Source organism: Schistocerca serialis, chromosome 4, assembly GCF_023864345.2.
Source record: "Schistocerca serialis cubense isolate TAMUIC-IGC-003099 chromosome 4, iqSchSeri2.2, whole genome shotgun sequence".
In the NCBI taxonomy this organism is placed as follows: Eukaryota; Metazoa; Arthropoda; class Insecta; order Orthoptera; family Acrididae; genus Schistocerca; species Schistocerca serialis.
In genome coordinates, this window is record NC_064641.1 from 834,250,015 (window position 1) to 834,274,787 (window position 24,773).

The following is a 24,773-nucleotide window of genomic DNA, read 5'->3' on the forward strand; positions in this document are numbered from 1 at the left end:
TCTTCAGCAGTGGGAAGCAAGAAGTTGCTTAAAACATCAATGTAGACCTGTGCTGTGATAGTGCCACGCAAAAAAACAGGTGGTGCAAGCCCCCTCCATAGAAAACAAGACCACACCTTAACACATCGCCTCCGAATTTTACTGTTGGCACTACAAACGCTGGCAGATGACATTCACTTAGCATTTGCCATACCCACATCCTGACATCGGATCGCCACATTGTGTTCCGTGATTCATCGCCCACACAACGTTTTTCTACTGTTCAATCATCCAATGTTTACGCTTCTTACACAAAGCGAGGCGTCGTTTGGCATTTACCTGCGTGATGTGTGGCTTATGAGCAGCCGATCGACCATGAAATCCAAGTTTTCTCACCTCCTGTCTAACTGTCATAGTACTTGCAGTGGATCCTGATGCAGTTTGGAATTCCTGTGTGATGGTCTGGATAGATGTCTGCCTATTACACATTACGACCCTCTTCAACTGTCAGTCAACAGACGAGATCGGTCTGTACGCTTTTGTGCTGTACTTGTCGCTTCATATTCCACTTCACTATCACATCGGAAACAGTGGACCTGGGGATGTTTAGGAGTGTGAAAATCACGCGTACAGACGTATGACACAAGTTGCACCCAATCACCTGACCACGTTCGAAGTCCGTGAGTTCCGCGGAGGGCCACATTCTGGTGTCTCACGATGTCTAATGACTACTGAGGTCGCTGATATGGAGTACCTGGCAGTAGGTGACAGCACAATCCACCTAATATGAGAAACTATGTGTTTGGGGGTGTCAGGATACTTTTGATCACATAGTGTAGTACGCTGGTCATCACGTGTGATCCGGCTTGACTCAGTTTCATCTTCTATTTGTCCGGCCCCGGTAGCTGAGTGGTGGCCGGCATGGTAGCTCAGCGTGTTCGGTCAGAGGGTTAGCAGCCCTTTGTAATAAAAAAACTGAGCTAATCGATCAACAACGAACTTAGACGGATGTCTTAGGACGTCCACCGCGAGCAGATTCAACGAACGAAAACGAACAAAATGAGATTTAAAAAAAAAGTGGTCAGCGTGACGGAATGTCAATCCTAAGGTCCCGGGTTCGATTCCCGGCTGGGTTGGAGATTTTCTCCGCTCAGGGACTGGGTGTTGTGTTGTCCTAATCATCATCATTTCATCCCCATCGACCCGCAGGTCGCCGAAGTGGCGTCAAATCGAAAGACCTGCACCAGGTGAACGGTCTACCCGACGGGAGGCCTTAGCCACACGACATTTCATTTCATCTTCTATTTTAAAACTGAATAGCTCACAACACAGCCACGCAAACTAGCAAACACATCTACGACTATGCCTAACGTCTAACTCACGACTTAACATGAATTTCAACACAGATCATGCCACCATAACGGTCGGGCAGTCGCAGTGTGTAGGAGTTTGAAAACGACAGTAGTACTTGTCTCTCAGGCGGTTAATGTTCAGTCCATGTGAATACTTACTATATGAAAATTTTAGTATGTTTTGACATCGGTTGGTAAGACGAGAAAAAAACATCAGCTCTAAAGGAGACAAATTTCAGGGTTTGTAAAACAAGAAAATTAGCTTATTATATAGACACCGAAAACGAGGAAGGTAATGATATTAAATAGAGCTGTGACGCACAGAACACGAAGTCGTAAACTGAACTGTTGAATGAGTGATACTTGAATAACAGGTAAAAGCAACAATGCTTGGCGCTTTAAGACATTATTTATTATACTGCAGCTAGCTTAAATATGTCACTATCTTTTGACTGTAGTTTAAATCACACTCCTAAGTTACGTTTGAAAGTTTATCATTGCACACGTTTCTGTATTTAATACCATTTTCCTGACACAACTGGAATATGAAATTGGCAAGTTTACGTAACTTAACAGTTGACCGCTCTTTCAGACATTTAAGTACTTTTAGTAAATATCCTCCCGTTAAATTGTCGCCTTTTCTTCCGTGCATTAACCATCACGCATCTTGTTAATCAGTTCAGTTTCCAACATCACGTTCTTCAAAGTTAACTGCTTACTTGTTTTCTCTGGACGTAATAGGTTCATGCTTCAATAATTCAGAAATGCTACTGTTTATACACTCCTGGAAATGGAAAAAAGAACACAATGACACCGGTGTGTCAGACCCACCATACTTGCTCCGGACACTGCGAGAGGGCTGTACAAGCAATGATCACACGCACGGCACAGCGGACACACCAGGAACCGCGGTGTTGGCCGTCGAATGGCGCTAGCTGCGCAGCATTTGTGCACCGCCGCCGTCAGTATCAGCCAGTTTGCCGTGGTATACGGAGCTCCATCGCAGTCTTTAACACTGGTAGCATGCCGCGACAGCGTGGACGTGAACCGTATGTGCAGTTGACGGACTTTGAGCGAGGGCGTATAGTGGGCATGCGGGAGGCCGGGTGGACGTACCGTCGAATTGCTCAACACGTGGGGCGTGAGGTCTCCACAGTACATCGATGTTGTCGCCAGTGGTCGGCGGAAGGTGCACGTGCCCGTCGACCTGGGACCGGTCCGCAGCGACGCACGGATGCACGCCAAGACCGTAGGATCCTACGCAGTGCCGTAGGGGGCCGCACCGCCACTTCCCAGCAAATTAGGGACGCTGTTGCTCCTGGGGTATCGGCGAGGACCATTCGCAACCGTCTCCATGAAGCTGGGCTACGGTCCCGCACACCGTTAGACCGTCTTCCGCTCACGCCCCAACATCGTGCAGCTCGCCTCCAGTGGTGTCGCGACAGGCGTGAATGGAGGGACGAATGGAGACGTGTCGTCTTCAGCGATGAGAGTCGCTTCTGCCTTGGTGCCAATGATGGTCGTATGCGTGTTTGGCGCCGTGCAGGTGAGCGCCACAATCAGGACTGCATACGACCGAGGCACACAGGACCAACACCCGGCATCATGGTGTGGGGAGCGATCTCCTACACTGGCCGTACACCACTGGTGATCGTCGAGGGGACACTGAATAGTGCACGGTACATCCAAACCGTCATCGAACCCATCGTTCTACCATTCCTAGACCGGCAAGGGAACTTGCTGTTCCAACAGGACAATGCACGTCCACATGTATCCCGTGCCACGCAACGTGCTCTAGAAGGTGTAAGTCAACTACCCTGGCCAGCAAGATCTCCGGATCTGTCCCCCATTGAGCATGTTTGGGACTGGATGAAGCGTCGTCTCACGCGGTCTGCACGTCCAGCACGAACGCTGGTCCAACTGAGGCGCCAGGTGGAAATGGCATGGCAAGCCGTTCCACAGGACTACATCCAGCATCTCTACGATCGTCTCCATGGGAGAATAGCAGCCTGCATTGCTGCGAAAGGTGGATATACACTGTACTATTGCCGACATTGTGCATGCTCTGTTGCCTGTGTGTATGTGCCTGTGGTTCTGTCAGTGTGATCATGTGATGTATCTGACCCCAGGAATGTGTCAATAAAGTTTCCCCTTCCTGGGACAATGAATTCACGGTGTTCTTATTTCAATTTCCAGGAGTGTATTTCCCTGTTATAGATTCCACGTCTGTCAATTATTCACTTAATTTTGTGGTCGAAGTTCTTTTCCTTATCCATATTTTCTACCTATTATGTTATTAGAAAATGTGGTTCTTTATTTTTCTAGCCATTAATTTTTCCGTGAAGTTTCTCTGTCTTCAGTGGGTTTTATTTTATTATCTCTTATTACGCACTAGTACCCGCCAGGTTAGCCGAGGGTGCTAATGCATTGTTTCCTGGACTCGGGTAGGCGCGCCAGCCCTGGATCGACTCCGCGCGGCGGATTAACGACTAGGGCCGGTGTGCCGGACAGCCTGGATGTAGTTTTTAGGTGGTTTTCCACATCCCCCTAGGTGAATACCGGGCTGCTCCCCACGTCTCGCCTCATTTACACGCCGCGCAGACATCTGCAACATGTTCGCACTCTTTCGTGATTTACATTAGACGCTGACAGTCGGGGTGCACTGATTCCATCCCAGGGGGTTTGGGGTGGTGGCAGGATGGACATCCAGCCACCCCTTCAAGTTAACTATGCCAAATCCGATTGTAACCCTACCGACTCTGCGAGCTTGCGGGACAAAGGAAGCAGTAAAAGAAGAAGAAGAAGAAGATTATTACATACTGGTGCTCACAAGTCTGTTTGGTATTTGGAGCACAGTTATAATTACTACATTCTAGTACAACACTTATTACTCCTAACACTCACAGTGTGTAAATGTATGTTAGGCAGCTCCACTCTAACACCAGGTAGATGTATCATAGAAGCACGAAAACGCGAGAGCTACATAATATGGTGTATTGGAACGCAATAACTACAGCTGTGCTGCAAATATCAAACAAACTTGTGAACACCAATATGTAATAATAAGAGACAATAAAATAAAACCCTCTGAAGATGGAGGAACTTCTCTGAACCGTGAATGGGTAGAAAAACAAGAAAAATTGTGTTTTCTCAAGGCAGAACCACGTTTCCATATAACATATTCAATTCATGTAGATATCAGAGTCACCTTCAAAGATCCAAGTGGTATTTCACAAAACGTTGTCTCCACAAAAGAGCTTTCTTTCTTTTCTTGGGGGGGGGGGGGAGGGGAGGGCGGGGTTCCATCAAATTTCTTTTCTGCCTGGTTTGATCTCGCCCGTCACTATTTCCCCTCCTGTGCCAACATCTTCATCACAGAGTAGCGCTTACAAAAAAAATGACTCTGAGCACTACGGGACTTAACATCTGAGATCATCAGTCCCCTAGAACTCAGAATTACTTAAACCTAACTAACCTAAGGACATCACAAACATCCATGCCCGAGGCAGGATGTGAACCTGCGACCGTAAATTCCAGCCTTTATCACTGATGAATAGCAGCCAGTATGTGTGCGTGAACCAGGCGCCTGCTGCGGAGGCCCATACACAGCTAAATTCACCGAACGGTCTATAAGGAGACGTTTTTGGTAGCCCCTAGGCTCAACTGGGCGATCAGTTGCTCAACAGTTCCACACCTGTTCGCCTCTACACGTCTCCGCAGCCGTCGGTCGTCCTTGTTTATCTACCCCTTGGTGTTCCACAGTTGCCACAGCACCGATTTTAGGTAGAGCCATTTTGCCATGCACGGTATACTTGAACAACAGCGGCGTTCAGAAATGCTTCTACCCTTTTCCCGAAAGGCAATGATCACGCTCTTTTGGACTGTAGATAACTTGCTCCGTTTCCTCTTTACGACAATGACTGCACTGTTTTCCACGTCCCCACGACATAATTTCTATAGCCTCCACTGCTAGTTTCGCCACCCGCCGTCTGTGAGTGTTTATTGCACGTTGACGTCGAACCTAGACGGTGGTCACGTTAGCGTGACGGGATTGTGTATATTACTCATATTTCCATATAGCTCACATCGATATTTCGCTGAATTCCAAACCTTCCACCAATCTACACTGTTGTACGCCCTTTCTAGGTAGCTTACTAAAACTAAAACTCCAACTAAACAGGCCTCGGAAGATACAGCGGTACCGACCGACCGTCGGGTCTTCCTTAGTCGATCGACGTCACTGGATGTGGACTGGAGGAGCATTTGGTCAGACCGCTGCTCTCCAGGCCGTTGTCAGTTCTCGTGATCGGAGCCGCTAATTCTCACTCAGATAGTTCCCCAACCGCCAACAGCACTCGACAGACCCAGATGGTCACCCACCCCACTGCTAGTCAAGTAGGTAGCTTATTGATGTCCTTATAACTCAGTGGATAGCTGTTGGACTGTACTAGGCACAAGCAGTAAGTGCTATCGCAGCGCAGACTGAGGTGTGACGGTGTGGTGTGGTGTTGCAGAGAGCAGGATGCGGCCGTGGGCGTGCCTGGGTGTGGTGCTGTGGGTGGCGGCGCTGCTGGTCATCTACCCGCTGGCCGTCATGCCCGCCAGCGCTTCCCCCACCGCAGACGACGCTGACTCCCGGCCGCACATCATCTTCATCATGGCCGACGACCTGGTGAGTCCACAGCAGTGTCACTACACTGGTCACTTGCAGAACCGAGGCCGATGGGTTGAATACAGCACCCTCCCCAAAAAATTTTCAGTGAAGCATAATTTCTTATATATATTGAATATGTAAATTTGGGGCTATGTAGAGTTTCACGGCATATTAACTTATGATCTTCTTGTCGGGTCTGCAGCCGGATCATAAAATTATCTGGACCAGGCGTTCCCAGACGGTTGTACACTTACCACCGGTAGTACGAGACATTTCATGTGGTGCGCACACAAGTAAACAAAACACGTACCGATATAAATGATACACTACTGGCCATTAAAATTGCTACACCGCGAATTTGACGTGCTACAGACGCAAAATTTAACCGACAGGAAGAAGATGCTGTGTTATGCAAATGATTAGCTTTTCAGAGAATTCACACAAGGTTGGCGCCGTTGGCGACACCTACAACGTGCTGACATGAGGAAAGTTTCCAACCGACTTCTCATACACAAACAGCAGCTGACCGGCGTTGCCTGGTGAAGCGTTGTTGTGATGCCTCGTGTAAGGAGGAGAAATGCGTACCATCACGTTTCCGACTTTGATAAAGGTCGGATTGTAGCCTATCGCGATTGCGGTTTATCGTATCGCGACGTTGCTGCTCGCATTGGTCGAGATCCGTTTACTGTTAGCAGAATATGGAATCGGTGGGTTCAGGAGGGTAATACGGAACGCCTTGCTGGATCCCAACGGCCTCGTATCACTAGCAGTCGAGATGACAGGTATCATCCGCATGGCTGTAACGGATCGTGCCGCCACGTCTCGATCCCACAGCCAACAGATGGGGACGTTTGCAAGACAACAACCATCTGCACAAACAGTTCGACGACGTTTGCAGCAGCATGGACTACCATCTCGGACACCATGGCTGCGGTTATCCTTGACGCTGCATCACAGACAGGTGCGCCTGCGATGGTGTACTCAACGACGAACCTGGGTGCACGAATGGCAAAACGTCATTTTTTTGGATGAATCCAGGTTCTGTTTACAGCATCATGATGGTCGCATGCGTGTTTGGCGACATCACGGTGAACGCACATTGCAAGCGTGTATTCGTCATCGCCATACCGGCGTATCACCCGGCGTGATGGTAGGGGTGCCATTGGTTACACGTCTCGGTCACCTCTTGTTCACATTGACGGCACTTTGAACAGTGGACGTTACATTTCAGATGTGTTACGGCTCTTGGCTCTACCCTTCATTCGATCCCTGCATTTCAGCAGGATAATGCACGACCGCATGTTGCAGGTTCTGGATACAGACTGCTGCCCTGGCCAGCACATTCTCCAGATCTCTCGCCAATTGAAAACGTCTGGTCAATGGTGGCCGAGCAACTGGCTCGTCACAATCCGCCAGTCACTACTCTTGATGAACTGTGGTATCGTGTTGAAGCTGCACGGGCAGCTGTACCTGTACACGCCATCCAAGCTGTGTTTGACTCAATGCCCAGGCGTATCAAGGGCGTTATTGCGGCCAGAGGTGGTTGTTCTGGGTACTGATTTCTCAGGATCTATGCACCCAAATTGCGTGAAAATGTAATCACATGTCAATTCTAGTATAACATATTTGTCCAATGAATACCCGTTTTTCATCTGCATTTCTTCTTGGTGTAGCCATTTTAATGGGCTGTAGTGTATTATTCCCTTGCTTTGCCTTATTTTTAAAGTGAAGTGATAGAAAACTGATTGACAAAAGTAGCATCTGCATAACGTTAAAGCAAATGGATTTACTGTGGAATATTTGTTTCGAACAGTAGGCCTACAAAGGACACAGAAAGGTCGGATTGTACCGTCCCTATAACTCTTTTCGTTAGTCGTAGCTTCCTTGGCTGGGAATGATTCAGCTTGTTTTGGCTTTGGTGATATTTCGATCGGGTCTTTTCGGTGATTATTCCGAAGTTATAGTGTCTCTGTGCAACTGCTGCCAACTTATGCGGTGTTTTAATGTGCCGCGTTGCACTAGCCATTACGCAGTGAATGTTGTTACTTTCTCTTTGCGGGGCGTTTCGTTATAGTGATACAACAAACCATGCCTTTGCTCTAATTTACTTTAAACCATGTCCAGTTTATAACTGTCTTGCGCAGTTGGTTTCTTCTCATGTAAAAGGTTAATAGGTATTGTAAATGCCATTCGTTTCTTACTCAGTGAATATTTGTATCAGAAGTGGCTTAATTTAATTTCATATTATTTGCTAAAAAATAAGTACCACACGTGAACATTAACTACTCTAGAAAAGTACTTCCACCAAAGTTTATTAAGTGTGTATGTCACATTTCTACCATACTTACTAGCTGATCGTCAGGACGCAAAACTGTCTTTGTGTTGTTGTCCCCCGTACCATTCCTCACCCTTGTGGTAGTCGTCACTCAATCTTCCGCCCTTCCCTCCCACACTACTGGTTTCGTTCAAAAGTGTACAATTTATAACAGGACGCCCAAATATCAAAAACTGTCAAGCATTACGCAGGGACAAAAGGTGAGGGAACCCCTGGTACAGACATAGTACTTCAGCGGCCCATACGGCCGCTATCTCCAGGTGGTCATGCTGTTTGCTAATAGCACCGGAACTGATTGACATTGTGAGCGACGGCTGTTTTACGCGCCAAGGAAAAACAAAACCGCGTGCACGAGAAACAGTCGCTGCCGCCCCGTAAAGCAAACGAAGCTACAGCGCCCTGGTCGTGAAAACTGGCAGCAACGATGAATTGCTATCGAGTAATTCTGTCAATGCATTTTGCCAGCCCAGTCAAAGATCTTTGTCTTTCACATCACATAAAATAGAAACACGTGTTTTACTTAAAGAATCCAAATTTTTGTCACTTTTTCATCATTTACAATTTTATTTAGAAGCAAATCATACAACTTCACATAATATCAGGTTACATAGTTGAAAATGGTTGTTCTCTACATGCATACTAAATGTCAATGAATTATATTGAATAGTTTTTCAGAAAAAGGTATTTTTCGAGTAAAAAACTTCACATCTGGGAAATCGCTTTTAAACAAAATGAGCTGAGTTTGAACACTGATTAAAAGCAGCCTGATGCATGTTTCGTCTTCTTCTCCCTCTAGCGTGTTTTTCTGCTTTGTTTTGCAACATCTACTTAACTGACTTGCATTCTTTTACCATTACGGTCACAGTTCTGTCTGCATTTTACACTCTACAGTTATCAGAATGGCGAAGACCTTTCCCTTCATTTTTGTAATACTCAATACTTGACAATATTTCCACAGCTAGATGTCAAAACAGCATCTTGGACTAATGTCTGCATATACCTACAAACACAGTTTTTGGTATATCTCAAATCAAGCTGTTGAAGCTATCATTTGGAATTTGTGTTCACCTATGCAATCACTTCTTCAGTAGCTCAGGCCTGTCCAAATCTCTAAGCAAAAAGTACAGCTGCTGGAAAACTATGCTCAGGCGAATAATATAGGCCTACTCCTGATACTTTTGCACTGTTAAACTTGTACCATCATGGGTTACCGTTTGGACAAAAACCATGACATGGACTTTCATCCATAGAAGATTTAGAACTAAGGTGCCCAAAAAGAGTTGTAACTATATTTCAGAAGAATCTATAGCTCTGGTTGAAAATATATTAGCAGGGTTGTCATTTTATGCAAGGTGCCGACAGAGCCATTAGTGACTCTGTGTGTGACAAGTGTCCGCTCCTTTGGATATGCGTGTGACGGACGCCTCCCAAGTACACAGTTACCTGTCCAAGGCGCCTGCATCAAATCGCTATTAACTGTGATTCTAAGTAACAGAACTAAGCGACAAAGAAATGTTGAACGTCAGATCTTAGCATAACAGCAAATTCGGGCATGAGTGACAAATACATGATGTTGAATAAGATAAATGTCCTAAAAACAATTTATCAGGAAACTCCTTCAAAATCCATCAAAAATTTTTCATTTTTTTAACCACTTGGTTAGACTGTCAAGGGACTTAGAATAATGCATAGTGAGACACAAATAGTTACCCCTGCATCTTACTATTGGGGCCGTGTCTCAAAGGAAACCACTGTTTACAACTTGCAGCCGTGAAAGTTGATTTTCGGCTGTAATAGCAATGAAACCAAAAGTAAGGAAGCTATCAACAACGAGCATGAGAAACGTGTCAAAGGTGGAAAACATACAACACGACTTTGCTGGGACTCGTCTCGTCATCACACCAAACACATGGCAGTCACTGGGCTATCGAGTGTCAGCGGCAGGAGCGGCGATGGAGCTGCTCACATACGCTCTGGGCAGACCTTGTGTGCTCATGGAGTTCCAAATCTTTAGGGGCGAAATTATTTGCGCAGCAGAAGACACTTAACTAAGTACTGTCCGTTTCTGAGAAGAATGCGCGTGATACGAAAAGCAGCAGCCATTCGGATGTGCATTGTGACGCGATATATTAACAATATCAGGACCAGAGTGTGTCAGCATAAGAGTAACTAACTTGATGAGATTCCGGCGACGAAAATGTACACTCCTGGAAATGGAAAAAAGAACACATTTACACCGGTGTGTCAGACCCACCATACTTGCTCCGAACACTGCGAGAGGGCTGTACAAGCAATGATCACACGCACGGCGCAGCGGACACACCAGGAACCGCGGTGTTGGCCGTCGAATGGCGCTAGCTGCGCAGCATTTGTGCACCGCCGCCGTCAGTGTCAGCCAGTTTGCCGTGGCATACGGAGCTCCATCGCAGTCTTTAACACTTGTAGCATGCCGCGACAGCGTGGACGTGAACCGTATGTGCAGTTGACGGACTTTGAGCGAGGGCGTATAGTGGGCATGCGGGAGGCCGGGTGGACGTACCGCCGAATTGCTCAACACGTGGGGCGTGAGGTCTCCACAGTACATCGATGTTGTCGCCAGTGGTCGGCGGAAGGTGCACGTGCCCGTCGACCTGGGACCGGACCGCAGCGACGCACGGATGCACGCCAAGACCGTAGGATCCTACGCAGTGCCGTAGGGGACCGCACCGCCACTTCCCAGCAAATTAGGGACACTGTTGCTCCTGGGGTATCGGCGAGGACCATTCGCAACCGTCTCCATGAAGCTGGGCTACGGTCCCGCACACCGTTAGGCCGTCTTCCGCTCACGCCCCAACATCGTGCAGCCCGCCTCCAGTGGTGTCGCGACAGGCGTGAATAGAGGGACGAATGGAGACGTGTCGTCTTCAGCGATGAGAGTCGCTTCTGCCTTGGTGCCAATGATGGTCGTGTAGGTGAGCGCCACAATCAGGACTGCATACGACCGAGGCACACAGGGCCAACACCCGGCATCATGGTGTGGGGAGCGATCTCCTACACTGTCCGTACACCACTGGTGATCGTCGAGGGGACACTGAATAGTGCACGGTACATCCAAACCGTCATCGAACCCATCGTTCTACCATTCCTAGACCGGCAAGGGAACTTGCTGTTCCAACAGGACAATGCACGTCCGCATGTATCCCGTGCCACCCAACGTGCTCTAGAAGGTGTAAGTCAACTACCCTGGCCAGCAAGATCTCCGGATCTGTCCCCCATTGAGCATGTTTGGGACTGGATGAAGCGTCGTCTCACGCGGTCTGCACGTCCAGCACGAACGCTGGTCCAACTGAGGCGCCAGGTGGAAATGGCATGCAAGCCGTTCCACAGAACTACATCCAACATCTCTACGATCGTCTCCATGGGAGAATAGCAGCCTGCATTGCTGCGAAAGGTGGATATACACTGTACTAGTGCCGACATTGTGCATGCTCTGTTGCCTGTGTCTGTGTGCCTGTGGTTCTGTCAGTGTGATCATGTGATGTATCTGACCCCAGGAATGTGTCAATAAAGTTTCCCCTTCCTGGGACAATGAATTCACGGTGTTCTTATTTCAATTTCCAGGAGTGTATTAAATCGCCACATCTTTGTGAGCATACTGCTGTTCGGGTATAGCCTTCTTACCTCTGAAACTTTCGAAGTTACGCTTTTACACCTTTGAATGCAGCTGCGCATCATCACCGTGTTCTTAATTTTGTTGCCGATTACGCACTACCTGTGTGAGTCATAACGCGTTACTCCTCTATCTCTGTGTATAAGTTAATTATAGTTCTGATGTAGCGTAAGGTTCTCAAGTGAGACGAACAGGTTAACTTAATGACAATTGAACTATTGAAATTCTTTGTCAAGCAAATGCAAGCATCGCCAGAGAGACCAACACATTGTTTAGATGGTTGGATAATGGGTTGACTAAGACACTGCTGTTCTGCGTGGTATTTACCACGTAGTATGCTCAGCAAAAGATATAGGTATGTTACTAACAAATGCCTGATGCAGTTTTTATCAATGACCATCCACCAGTATTATGTAGTGGAGCCTACATCTGACGCGATCGAAGCACACCGTGTCACTGATCATTCACAATAATGTGTTGCGCATATTAAGCGCAAGACAGATTAAAATGATAGGCATCTAGTCTCTGGCCCGCGATTTGCTACTAGCGGTAACAAATAAATCATAACAAATTAATGACTGAACGCAATGCCCGTTCCGCCATTACCTCTCTTTGCAACGATCTGCCGAGTTCGTAATTTCAGTCAAAGCGATGTGAACCAGCGTTAATTGGTGCACAAACAAGTAAATATCTACACTAGGAGAATTATGATAAGAACAATAACAAAGGGTTTTTTACATCTGTTTCATACGTAATTCTTAGAACAAAGCCAGTAAACATGTAAACACTCACAATATGCGTCTGTCCTCAAGGGCAGACCGAGGCAGAGCAACAAAGAGATGAACAAATTCATACATGTGTTTCGTTTCAGCCACAGGCTGATTTTATATCGCTGATTTTCCTTAGCTATTAGTTTTACATTAGATGGTTCTTGACTGACAAAGATTTATGCAAATGTTTCGCGAAAAACAGATTCCTACTGAACATTACAGGAAAAATCAATTATTTTGATAAAGTAATACTTCAGTCACGGTACTTCTAAGTGTATGTTATGCGAATGAACGACCGCAACATACAAGCATCGTATCGTTACTGTTACAAGAAAGTGTTTTTATAGTGTAAAGCATGTGACTCATTTTACAAAAGTGTACTAGTGGACAGAAAGTGACTGACTGTAGTCTTAAATATTTTCGTAATATGATCAGACAAACAGAAATTGTGTTTTCAACGGCCCTCGAGACAGAATTTGACTGTATGAGTTTATTAATTAAAAATGAAACTTCACGTAACTAACGCTAAATACACTCCTGGAAATTGAAATAAGAACACCGTGAATTCATTGTCCCAGGAAGAGGAAACTTTATTGACACATTCTTGGGGTCAGATACATCACATGATCACACTGACAGAACCACAGGCACATACACACAGGCAACAGAGCATGCACAATGTCGGCACTAGTACAGTGTATATCCACCTTTCGCAGCAATGCAGGCTGCTATTCTCCCATGGAGACGATCGTAGAGATGCTGGATGTAGTCCTGTGGAACAGCTTGCCATGCCATTTCCACCTGGCGCCTCAGTTGGACCAGCGTTCGTGCTGGACGTGCAGACCGCGTGAGACGACGCTTCATCCAGTCCCAAACATGCTCAATAGGGGACAGATCCGGAGATCTTGCTGGTCAGGGTAGTTGACTTACACCTTCTAGAGCACGTTGGGTGGCACGGGATACATGCGGACGTGCATTGTCCTGTTGGAACAGCAAGTTCCCTTGCCAGTCTAGGATTGGTAGAACGATGGGTTCGATGACGGTTTGGATGTACCGTGCACTATTCAGTGTCCCCTCGACGAACACCAGTGGTGTACGGCCAGTGTAGGAGATCGCTCCCCACACCATGATGCCGGGTGTTGGCCCTGTGTGCCTCGGTCGTATGCAGTCCTGATTGTGGCGCTCACCTGCACGGCGCCAAACACGCATACGACCATCATTGGCACCAAGGCAGAAGCGACTCTCATCGCTGAAGACGACACGTCTCCATTCGTCCCTCCATTCACGCCTGTCTCGACACCACTGGAGGCGGGCTGCACGATGTTGGGGCGTGAGCGGAAGACGGCCTAACGGTTTGCGGGACCGTAGCCCAGCTTCATGGAGACGGTTGCGAATGGTCCTCGCCGATACCCCAGGAGCAACAGTGTCCCTAATTTGCTGGGAAGTGGCGGTGCGGTCCCCTACGGCACTGCGTAGGATCCTACGGTCTTGGCGTGCATCCGTGCGTCGCTGCGGTCCGGTCCCAGGTCGACGGGCACGTGCACCTTCCGCCGACCACTGGCGACAACATCGATGTACTGTGGAGACCTCACGCCCCACGTGTTGAGCAATTCGGCGGTACGTCCACCCGGCCTCCCCGCATGCCCACTATACGCCCTCGCTCAACGTCCGTCAACTGCACATACGGTTCACGTCCACGCTGTCGCGGCATGCTACCAGTGTTAAAGACTGCGATGGAGCTCCGTATGCCACGGAAAACTGGCTGACACTGACGGCGGCGGTGCACAAATGCTGCGCAGCTAGCGCCATTCGACGGCCAACACCGCGGTTCCTGGTGTGTCCGCTGTGCCGTGCGTGTGATCATTGCTTGTACAGCCCTCTCGCAGTGTCCGGAGCAAGTATGGTGGGTCTGACACACCGGTGTCAATGTGTTCTTTTTTCCATTTCCAGGAGTGTATGAGGGACTTCTCTGTTTCGTTCTATTTTCCTTATTTATTTATGTACTGAGTCATCAGTCTACTGACTGATTTGATGCGACCCGTCACATATTCCTCTCTTGTGCCAACATCTTCATCTCAGAACAGCACTTGTAACTTGCGCCCTCAATTATTTGTTGAATGTATTACAATCTCTGTCTTCCCATACAGTTTTTACCCTCTGCAGATCCCTGTAGTACCATCAAAGTTATTCCATGATGCCTTAACACATGCCCTATTATTCTGTCCCTTCTTCTTGTCAGTGTTCTTCCTATCTTCCTTTCTTCGCCTATTCCGTGGAAAGGCTCTTCATCCCTCGTCAGTCAGCCCATATAATTTTCAACATCCTTCTATACCGCCACATCCGGAACGCTTCTAAGCTATTATTTTCCGATTTCCCCACAGTCTATGATTCATTACTATACATTGTTGTTCTCCAAACGTTCATTCTCAGAAATTTCATCCTCAAATTAAGGCCTAGTTTGATACTAGTAGTCTCCTTTTCGCCAAGAACGCTTTCTATGCCTGTATGAGTCCACTTCATTATATCCTCGTTCTGTCGTCCGTCATGCGTTATTTTGCTTCCAAAGTAGCAGAATTCCTTAACTTCGTCGACTTAGTGGTCACCAGTTTTCATGTTAATATGTCGTTGCTCTCTTTAATGCGACTACCCGTTGCTTTCTTCTTTCTTTGGTTTACTCTGAATCGAGATTCTGTGTTCATCAGATTGTTGATTTTATTCAACAGGTTCCGTAATTCTTCGTCACTTTCTTTGAGGATAACAATGTCACCAGATGACTATTACTATTGATATCACTTCACCATAAATTTTAATCCTACTTTTGCTTTTACTTCCGTCATTCCTTCTTCGATGTATAGATTGAACAGTGGGGGCTAAATACAGCATCCCTATCTTACTCCTTGTTAATATGGGCAGTTCGGTCTTGGTCTTCCGCTGTTTGTGTTTCCTCTGGCTTCTTGTACATATAATTTACTCCAATTTTTCTCATAATTTCGGACATTTCACGGCATTTCGTATTGCTAACCGCTTTTTCTAGGTCGACTTATCCCATGAGGCTGCCTTGATTTTCTTAAGCCTTGCTTCCATTACTAAGCGCAGGGTCAGAACTCCCTCCGCGCTGCCTTAACCTTTCTTAAAGCCAAACTGATCCTCATCTAACAGATTCTCAGTTTTCTTTTCCATTCTTCTGTACATTATTCCTGTCAGCAACTTTAATGCATGGGCTGTAAACCTGATTGTGCGATAATTCTCGCACTTATCTTTTCTTGCTATTTTTCGAGACTGTATGGATTATACTTTCAGAAAATCTGATGGTATTTCTACTGTCTCATATATTCTACGCATCAACTCGAAAAGTCATTTTGTTGCCACTTCTCCCAATGATTTTAGAAGTTCCGTAGGATCGTTATCTATCACTTCTACCTTATTTCATCCCACGTCTTCCAAATATTTGTTAAACTTTCACTCTAATACCGCGTTCGCTATGTCTTCCACTTCGACTTAAATTTCTTCTTCTATCACGTCATGAAATAAGTCCGCCTCCTCATAGAGGCCTTCAATATACTCCTTCCACCTATCCGCTCTCTTCTCTGCGTTTAATAATGGAATTCCTAATGCATTCTTCGTGTTACCGTTCTTACTTTTAATTTTACCGAAGGCTATCTTGACTTTTTTATGTGTTTGATCAGTCCTTCGGACGACCATTTTGTTTTCGAGTTGTTTATATTTTTCCTGCAACCTCTTCGCCTTAGCTTCTCTCCCCTTCTTATTTATTTCATTCCTTAGTCCCTTATATTGCAGTATCCTGTCTTTCCCCGACCTCTTTTGTTCTTATTTCTTTCCTGCCCTCACTTTTGTACTTCTTTCTTTCCTCGATATGGTGAAATATTTCATCCGTTACCCAAGTTGTCTTCACAGTTACTTTCCACGTACCTATGTTTGTCTGTTCAACTTCTGTGATTTCCCTTTTAAGGGATGTCCATTCCTCTTCAACTCAGCTGCCCCATATGGCATTCATTGCCGCAGTATCTACAATTTAAATAACTTCAATCATCTCATCGTTCCTCCGTAGTTCAGTCTCCCATCTCTTACCACATCCTTCCACACGATTTTCTTAGTCTGCTCTTCATCGTCACTAAAATGTGATCTGTATCTATGTCTGCTCGTGGATTCGCTTTACAATCCAGTATCAAACTGCTGAAGCTCTGTCTGAGCAGGATGGAATCATTGGAATGTTCTCGTGTCTCCGGGCCTTTTTCAAGTACAGTTTCTGCTCTTGTGTTGTTCAAACAGCGTATTCGCTGCTACAGCTGAAATATGTTGCAGAGTCAAATAGTTTTTCTCCACTCTTATTCCTACTACTAAGCCCATATTCTCCCGCAACATTTTCTTGTAAAGTTTCCCCAGCTGCAGCGTTCCAGTCGCCTATGATTATCATCTAATTTTGCATTTTGAATTATCCTTTCAAAATCCTCATGTACTTTGTCTTCCTCTTCATCTTCTGCTTGTGACATCGGCATACATCCCGTCCCATTGGTTTGCTGTCGCTTCTGATGAGAACAATCTTATCATTGAACTTTCCTCAGCAACTTATTCTCTGCCCTGCCCTCCTGTTCACAACGAATCCCGCTGCCGTTATACCATTCTCTGCTGGTTTTGTCCTATATTCCTGTGACCAGAAATCCTTACCATCCATCCATTTCACTTCACTAACTACCCTTTATCTAGACTGAACCTTTGCATTCCCTTTCCAGATTCACGTTCTAAAGTCTAACATTCCGTGCTGCAGTTGACAGAACGTTACCCTTTCGTTTTCGTCTGCTAAGAGTCTTATAACTACAATAATGGCCTATCAACAGAATGGCATGCTCACTAGTAAATCAGTGCTTATACATTGCGTGCTAAACAATTGTCTAGGAGTTACAAACACAATTTCATAAATACTGAAAGTACTTTATCCAAAGTACTCAGTTCATTGATATACTTCTGACTCGTAAATGGCGACAAAGAAAAAAACGTGGCTACGGAGCCGAGCTGCACTCTTGTGGGCGCGTAACCTGAATTAATGTTCCAAGAAAAGGCTACACTGGAACAACAGTGTGCGTTCAGCTTTTCAGCCTCGTACATTTCGGGAATAATATCGATTAAATTTTTAATTTGTGCGGCCATGTTACCAGTAGCTGCTGTACAGTTGAACCCGAACTCAACAGAGAACATTTCTGAGGTTGTTCAGCGTTAATTTCTGTGTAGCCGTTTATTTGAACTCTTTGGTGTATAAAACTCGAGAAGGAACTGAAGAGGAATTAGTTTGTAGAGTTCTAGCAGCCTGCCTACTTGATCAACAATCAGCAGTGACGTTTGAGGAGTGCACCACAGTTTTATACATCTTTGTTATAAAAGCATTGAGCCTGTCGTCATTACACAGATACTATGTACGTAAGTTGTTAGTTACTTACGCCAATAAGAAATTATACATTCATTTCCGTCCACTGGTTCCTTATCTCATGGTGATCACGTATCAACAGCATCCTCCAGGTTACCCGTTAGCAGATAGTCCGATTTTTTTTATTATCCGTGCACGGTTCGGTGATTTTTGAAGAAATAAAAGACGAAACCTGAAGTATTATGTTATACTTAGATCGAATATTTTCGCTTAGAATACTCTATTACTCATGTAACTCACTTTTTACTGCTGGAAGATGACAAGGGTCATACTCCGCAACCTGATAATTGAGAGCTTCCAGTATACAGATGTCCGATTTGTCTTGACCACCCCAAATAACATTTTGTCCAGAAGCAAGATAAAAAATGTGTGAAGCAGCTGTCGTTTGGGTACCATGTGGACGCTAACCGGCATGATTTCCTTTCTTAAAATTTCTCTCTTTACGAAGATATGAGCAGCAGTACGTCTTTTTGAAATAGCAGTTCTACATCCTCCGCCGCCTAGTAAACGACATCCCTTTGTACAGCGCGGTGTCACTGGTTACATAATCAGCAGGCGCGTCCATTCTTCAAGCCTCATAGCGACCGCCGCCTCAAGAGGGCACCGCAACCGCTGGAACTGCATTACCACGCCTTCCGCATACGCCAGTTTACCGCCAGACATCATGTTACGTGGAGAGGCAATGAGCAAGCAGCCTGTCATCACGGCCAGTGGCAGCTAATCATGCAGACCGAGAGTACTCCTTCGTGTGATAACATAGCCAGCGCCATCGGGCCTCTACTGTCATTCTAAGTTCAGCCCACAGCAAGTACATGCGTGGACAAAACGAGCGAGACCCCTCGCCTTTTCGTTATGCTGATCCGCACAGCATTAAAGTCTGCTAGACAGTATAACAAGCAAGGCGATGAAGTGCTACCAACATACTACGCACAGACGTGAAATTGAAATACTATCCGATCTTTGTCAGACTGTTTTCAGTCATGTGTAAGACTATATTAATGCCGATTAGTGTGTTAAGCACAACACGTAAATATAAGATATAAATGAATGTAGAAACGCTAATTAGTATGAACTGTACTAATAAAAATAAATTTCAGCCTATCGAGCTAACGTAACTGTTTTAGTAAGACAAAGTACCCCAGAGTGCTACGAATTAGCAAAATATTATGCGCATTCGGCTGCGAAACGGTCTGTGTCAACGTTCAGACCAGTCATACTGGATTACCGTTGCTGACCTACGATGAAAGTGTGCAAATTTAGCAATGCGTGAAGATTCATAACGAAATTCAGTTAAAAAATTTTCAGTGTCACACTTAAGTCAGTTCAATTATTGACAGAAGCGGAAATAGTAAGCAATAACAAGTATGAAATTCTACAAATGTTTCATATTGACATCCACAGGGCGCCGGAATAAAGGTAGCAATAAAACGTATTGGGGACGCGAGAACTTCTTAAAACTGCTTTAATGATAGTCTATCTGCCTCCATCGAGATTAGAACCGAAAACAAACCAGACCTCCCCTGCAGTAGCAAACACCTTTCACTACGCTAGCAGACAACCCAGGCAAACAGCCCTTTATTATCACCCCAGATATGAATATGCCTGCAATTTCGCAATGAAAATGGCTAAATGATCTGCAGTTTCTGTTGCATAGAGCTTTCTGGACTCAAAAAACATGAATTTTCTACCTTTATGTCATCGTTTATGTGACAATCATTCGGGATTTTTATCGAAATAACAAAATACTGTTATTAGCGAGTAAATTTAGTAGGATAATTCTGTACCACCCCAGGAAATAAACGGCCACATAGCTGCCAAACATATTCTACAATGTTTCGAGTTCTCCATTAGACTCGCCACAGCCAGAAAACGTTCATTAGCCGAAGTGATTCTTAAGCTAGCTAACAATGGGAATGCTCGCACTTCTAAAACGCGATGGCATTAATACTGGGATCTGAATTACCACGTGTATAGGCAAATGGATTCTATTTGCATTCTTGTAAACGTGATTTGGATCGAAAGCGTAGCTACGATTAATATGCTGATGTATCGACTGCAACTAGAACATTTCGATTAAAGACCAGGGGGTGTTATTTATGCGGCCCTCATCATCAGTAGCTGTCGTAGCTGTTTTCATTGTTAGGATTTCGTCACCTAAATCGGTAAAATTGGGACCCTGCTAGTCTCACTTTCTTGACCGTCTATCTGCCCACCCAACCCTTAAAACCCGTTTACCTCAAGTACGGGTAGACATAATAAGAAGATATTTGTCGCACTTCCTGCGGTATACGGTCCCATGGTGGTGAAAAAAACGAGCCATGTCAACGCAATCTAAAGATACAGCTGTTTATGTAAAGAAAATTTACGCGGAAGGTCAAGAAATGGCTCTAAGAACTATGCGACCAAACTGCTGAGGTCATCAGTCCCCTAGACCTAGAACTACTTAAACCTACCTAACCTAACACACATCCATGCTCGGGGAAGGATTCGAACTGACGGCGCAAGCAGCCGCGCGGTTCATGACTGAAGCGCCTAGAACAGCTCGGCCAACGCACCCTGTGAAACCCTATTCACCTAATGTGTAATGATAACATATACTGTCTAGTGAGAATATTTGCCAGCAACTCAGATCGTTTGATCACGTTTACATTCAAACGGTTGAGTGTCTGCATATAAGCCGAAACACAGGTTCGCTTATTGTGTCCTCTCCATCACTGAGCAAAGTTTCCGGCCAATCAGCGTATGGCACCTGGCGAGTTCCCCTCATTAGTCGAGTCGCTTCTTACGCCCGGTGAAAACTATGTATGCCTCAGAGTAAACTGCGCTACTTTGAAAGACGGCGAGCGAGGATAAACACGTTTTCCTTCTTATAAGGCAACCTTCTACAACTAAAAGTGTTCTTTAGGTTGCCTCAGATATTTCAGAAATGTTTCTTGTGTTAGGCCTGCCGTATATGCAAAACGTAAACATTTCATTTCATGTAATATTTATCAGGATAAGACATGACAAGAGCGGACCAGTCCCTTCTGCGGAAAATTACAGATTCTAAGTTGCACCACTATGTAATGACACGGGTACGGGCTTACGATCTCTCGTTTATGCAAACGATTTCCGTGTTACGCATACTTGGCCATCGCGTTGTGGCTGCAGTCGTGGAAGAGGCAGTCTGTTTCCTACTAGCGCTGTTTTCGTAGCAGATGTCAACCGCGGCGAATCATTTAGTCAACGCTAAATGGCCCATCTGGCTGAGGCAGAAAAGGGCGCTATTATAGCAATCCATGCAGAGGGATTTTCAAATGGCTATATAGCAAGAACTATGGGTCTTCACAAGTCGGCGGTAGCCACGTGGATTAAAAGAAAGGGTGGTAACCTGAAAGGAACGCCTCATGGCCACCGCCGCAAAACAACAGCAGCTCAGGATCGGCAGATATGCCGTTTCAGTGAGAACCACCCATTTGTCAACGCACGACAAATTCAGCAGACTTTGGGTCTCAATGTTAGCAGTAAAACCGTCACTCGTCGTCTGATGCAGATAGACTACCATTAAAAAAATGTTAAGAAATTCTCGCGCCCCCAATACGTTTTATAGCTACCTTTATTCTGTACCAGCGCCCTGTGGATGTCAATATGAAACCTTTTGTAGAATTTCATACTCGTTATTGCCTACTTTTTCCCCTTAGGTCAATAACTGAATTGACTTAAGTGTGGCACTGAATAATTTTTAACTGAATTTCGCTATGAATCTTCAGGCATTACTAAATTTGCACACTTTCATGATAGGTCAGCAACGGTAATCCAGTATGACTGGTCTGAACGTCGACATAGGCCGCTTCGAGGCCGAATGCACATAATATTTTGATAATTCGCAACAATCTGCGGTACTTTATCTTACGAAAACAATTATGTTATCTCGATAAGCTGAAATTTATTTTTATTAGTACAGTTCATACTAATTAGCGTTTCTTCGTTCATTTATATCTTATATTTACGTGTTGTGTTTAACACACTAATCGGCATTAATATAGTCTTACACATGACTGAAAACAGTCTGACAAAGATCGGATAGTTTTTCAATTTCACGCCTATGCATAGTATGTTGGTAGCACTTCGTCGCCTTGCTTGTTATACTGTGTAGTAGACTTTAATGCTGTGCTGATCAGCATAACGAAAAGGCGAGGGGTCTCGCTCGTTTTGTCCACGACTGTACATCGAGTTCACGGAAGTCTACGGCTGGAGTCCACTCCCAGAAACCAGGAGCTACCTCCTGCGGCTTTTATCAGTGAGCAGTACCACCACCAGTACGTTGCATCTCCAGGACGCCATCTCAGAATACAACTTGGTAGATACGGACTTGTAAGAGGAACTATCAGACTTCATCTGCATTGTCAAGTTGTTGACTTAGTTACTGGAAGTTGCCGGTTCCAGAAAGTTATTTGTGTTCGGTTATACCAGAGTTCTATGGCTTGTGTCAGTGTTCTAATAAATGTAGTTTTGGTACTTGGATTATTTATTTGTGTATTGGCCTTCCCCATTACAGTGGCAAAGTCGTATTGAGGTGACGTGCTGGTAGACAGATAGCTATGTCACAATAAGCAGGCTATAGTATTTATTTGATGATGCATCTCCTCTCCTCAGGACCTGTTGAGAAACCCAGGGCCGGTCCGAGAACATTTCTCCAAACAAACGACAAATTATTTGGCGTGTCCTCCCTCTGTCGGAGGCTACTCGTCATTCCCTTTTTCTTCCCTTCCGACTCGTTTGATGCGGCCCGTGACGAATTCCTCTTGCGTGCCGACATCTTAGTCTCCTCATGTAGGTTTTGCCATCTTCGGCTCCCTCCAGAACCATGGAAGTTATTCCTTGATGCCTCGACACGGGTTCAACCACCCTGTCACCTCTTTCTCATGTTTTCCACATGTTCCTCTCTTTGCCGATTCTGCGGAGAACCTGTTCATTTTTTACCTCATCAATCCAACTAAGTTTTGTTACACAAGAGCCAGTCAAATGAAAACAGAACACCCGCCATAACACACAACCGCGTGACAGGTGGCCCCACTGTTACGTTTCGATATTGTCACTGCTGTGGTAGGGGAACGGTATAGTGCCACAACACAGGTGCACGCAGTTGTTGGGTTATGACGTTGGTTGTTAGCGGCTTAGTTTAGTGCGGTCGTCGAGCTGTTACGCAGCTGTAGTGTCGTAGCGCCTACGATCTGGCTATCCTTCATACGGCTGTGTAGCAGACGTGGCCTGCATTCCACGTCCACCCGCTACACAGACTCCTCCGATTTATAGAGCCAAGTTGCTCGGGCGTGGAACCACAATCGGACGAGGCTTATGCTTTAGTGATTTGGTTGGCAAACACTGCAACATCCTCCATACGGCCCAGATATTTCACCGTGCGATTTTCACATCTTGGACGATCAGAAGAAAGACATGCGTAGACGCTGGTTTGATTCGGATGCAGTTGTGCAAGAGTGGGTGCGTTTGTGGATCCGTGGCCGACCGCGTTCAACGAAACAGGAACTGATCGTCTCGTCTACCCCGTGGGGTAAATGTCTCAACGCGTATAGTGATTACTTTTGTGACTTGTGCCTGGTTTCCATTTCACTGGCGCTGCTCTTTCCCGGTTTTCCCACAGACCATTACTCACTACTACCATACAATGCTTTTCTCCAAACGTGCATTAGCAGATATTTCTTCCTCAAATAAGACCGATGGTTGATACTAATAGACTTCTTTTGGCCAGAGACGATCTCTTTGCCTGTGCCAGTCCGTTTTCTAGATTTTCTTTGCCTCGTCCGTTACGTGTTATTTTGCTTCCAGGATACCAGAATTCCTTCATTTCATTTACGTTGCAGTTTGATATTAAGTTCATCGCTAATCTCATTTCTGCTACTCCTCATTACTTTCGTCAGTTTTACTCTGAACCCATATTCTGCGCCGAATAGACTGTTTATTCCATTCAGTATATTTCGTAATTCTTCCTCGTTTTGACAGAAAATAGCAAGGCCATCAGCGAATCCTATCATTGATATTCCTCCATCCCGAATTTTAGTGCCACTCCTAAACCTATCTTTTGTTTCCATAACTGCTTCTTCGATGTACAGATTGAATAGTAGATAAAAAAAATTACGCCCCTTTCTTATACCTTTTCTAATCCGAGTCTTCCATTCTCAAATTTGCTCTTAGTTATTGAACATATTGTACATTAGTGCTCTCTTTCCAATAACATACACCTATTTCCTACATATTTCAAACATCTTTCACAATTTTCCACTGTCGAATACTTTTGCTATGACTACAAATCCTATGAACGTGTTTTAACTTTTCTTAAGCCTTGCACGGCGCCTGGCAGAAGTGGAGGTGGAAGTGGCGCAGTGGTTACCACACTGGACTCTCATTCGGGAGGACGACGGTTTACATCCGCGAACGGCTACCTTATTTAGGTTTTCTTTGATTTCCCTAAATCGCTCCTGGCAAATTTCAAATTTCAGGATGGTTTCTTCCCCATCCTTAACGCAATCTGTCCGAGCTTGTGCTCTGTCTCTAATGACCTCGTTATCGTCAGGACGCTTAATACTGGTCTTCCTG

At 45.5% G+C, this 24,773-nt stretch overlaps 1 protein-coding gene across 1 annotated transcript in view; it reads left to right on the top strand.

Annotated features, from left to right (window-relative positions):
• Window positions 1–24,773, top strand: part of LOC126473448 (arylsulfatase B-like) — a 332,111-nt gene that overhangs the window by 215,690 nt on the left and 91,648 nt on the right. Inside the window, exon 3 of the mRNA XM_050100501.1 lies at window positions 5,846–6,003. Within this exon, the coding sequence (XP_049956458.1) occupies window positions 5,846–6,003 (158 nt within the window). The remainder of the gene's footprint in view (window positions 1–5,845; window positions 6,004–24,773) is intronic.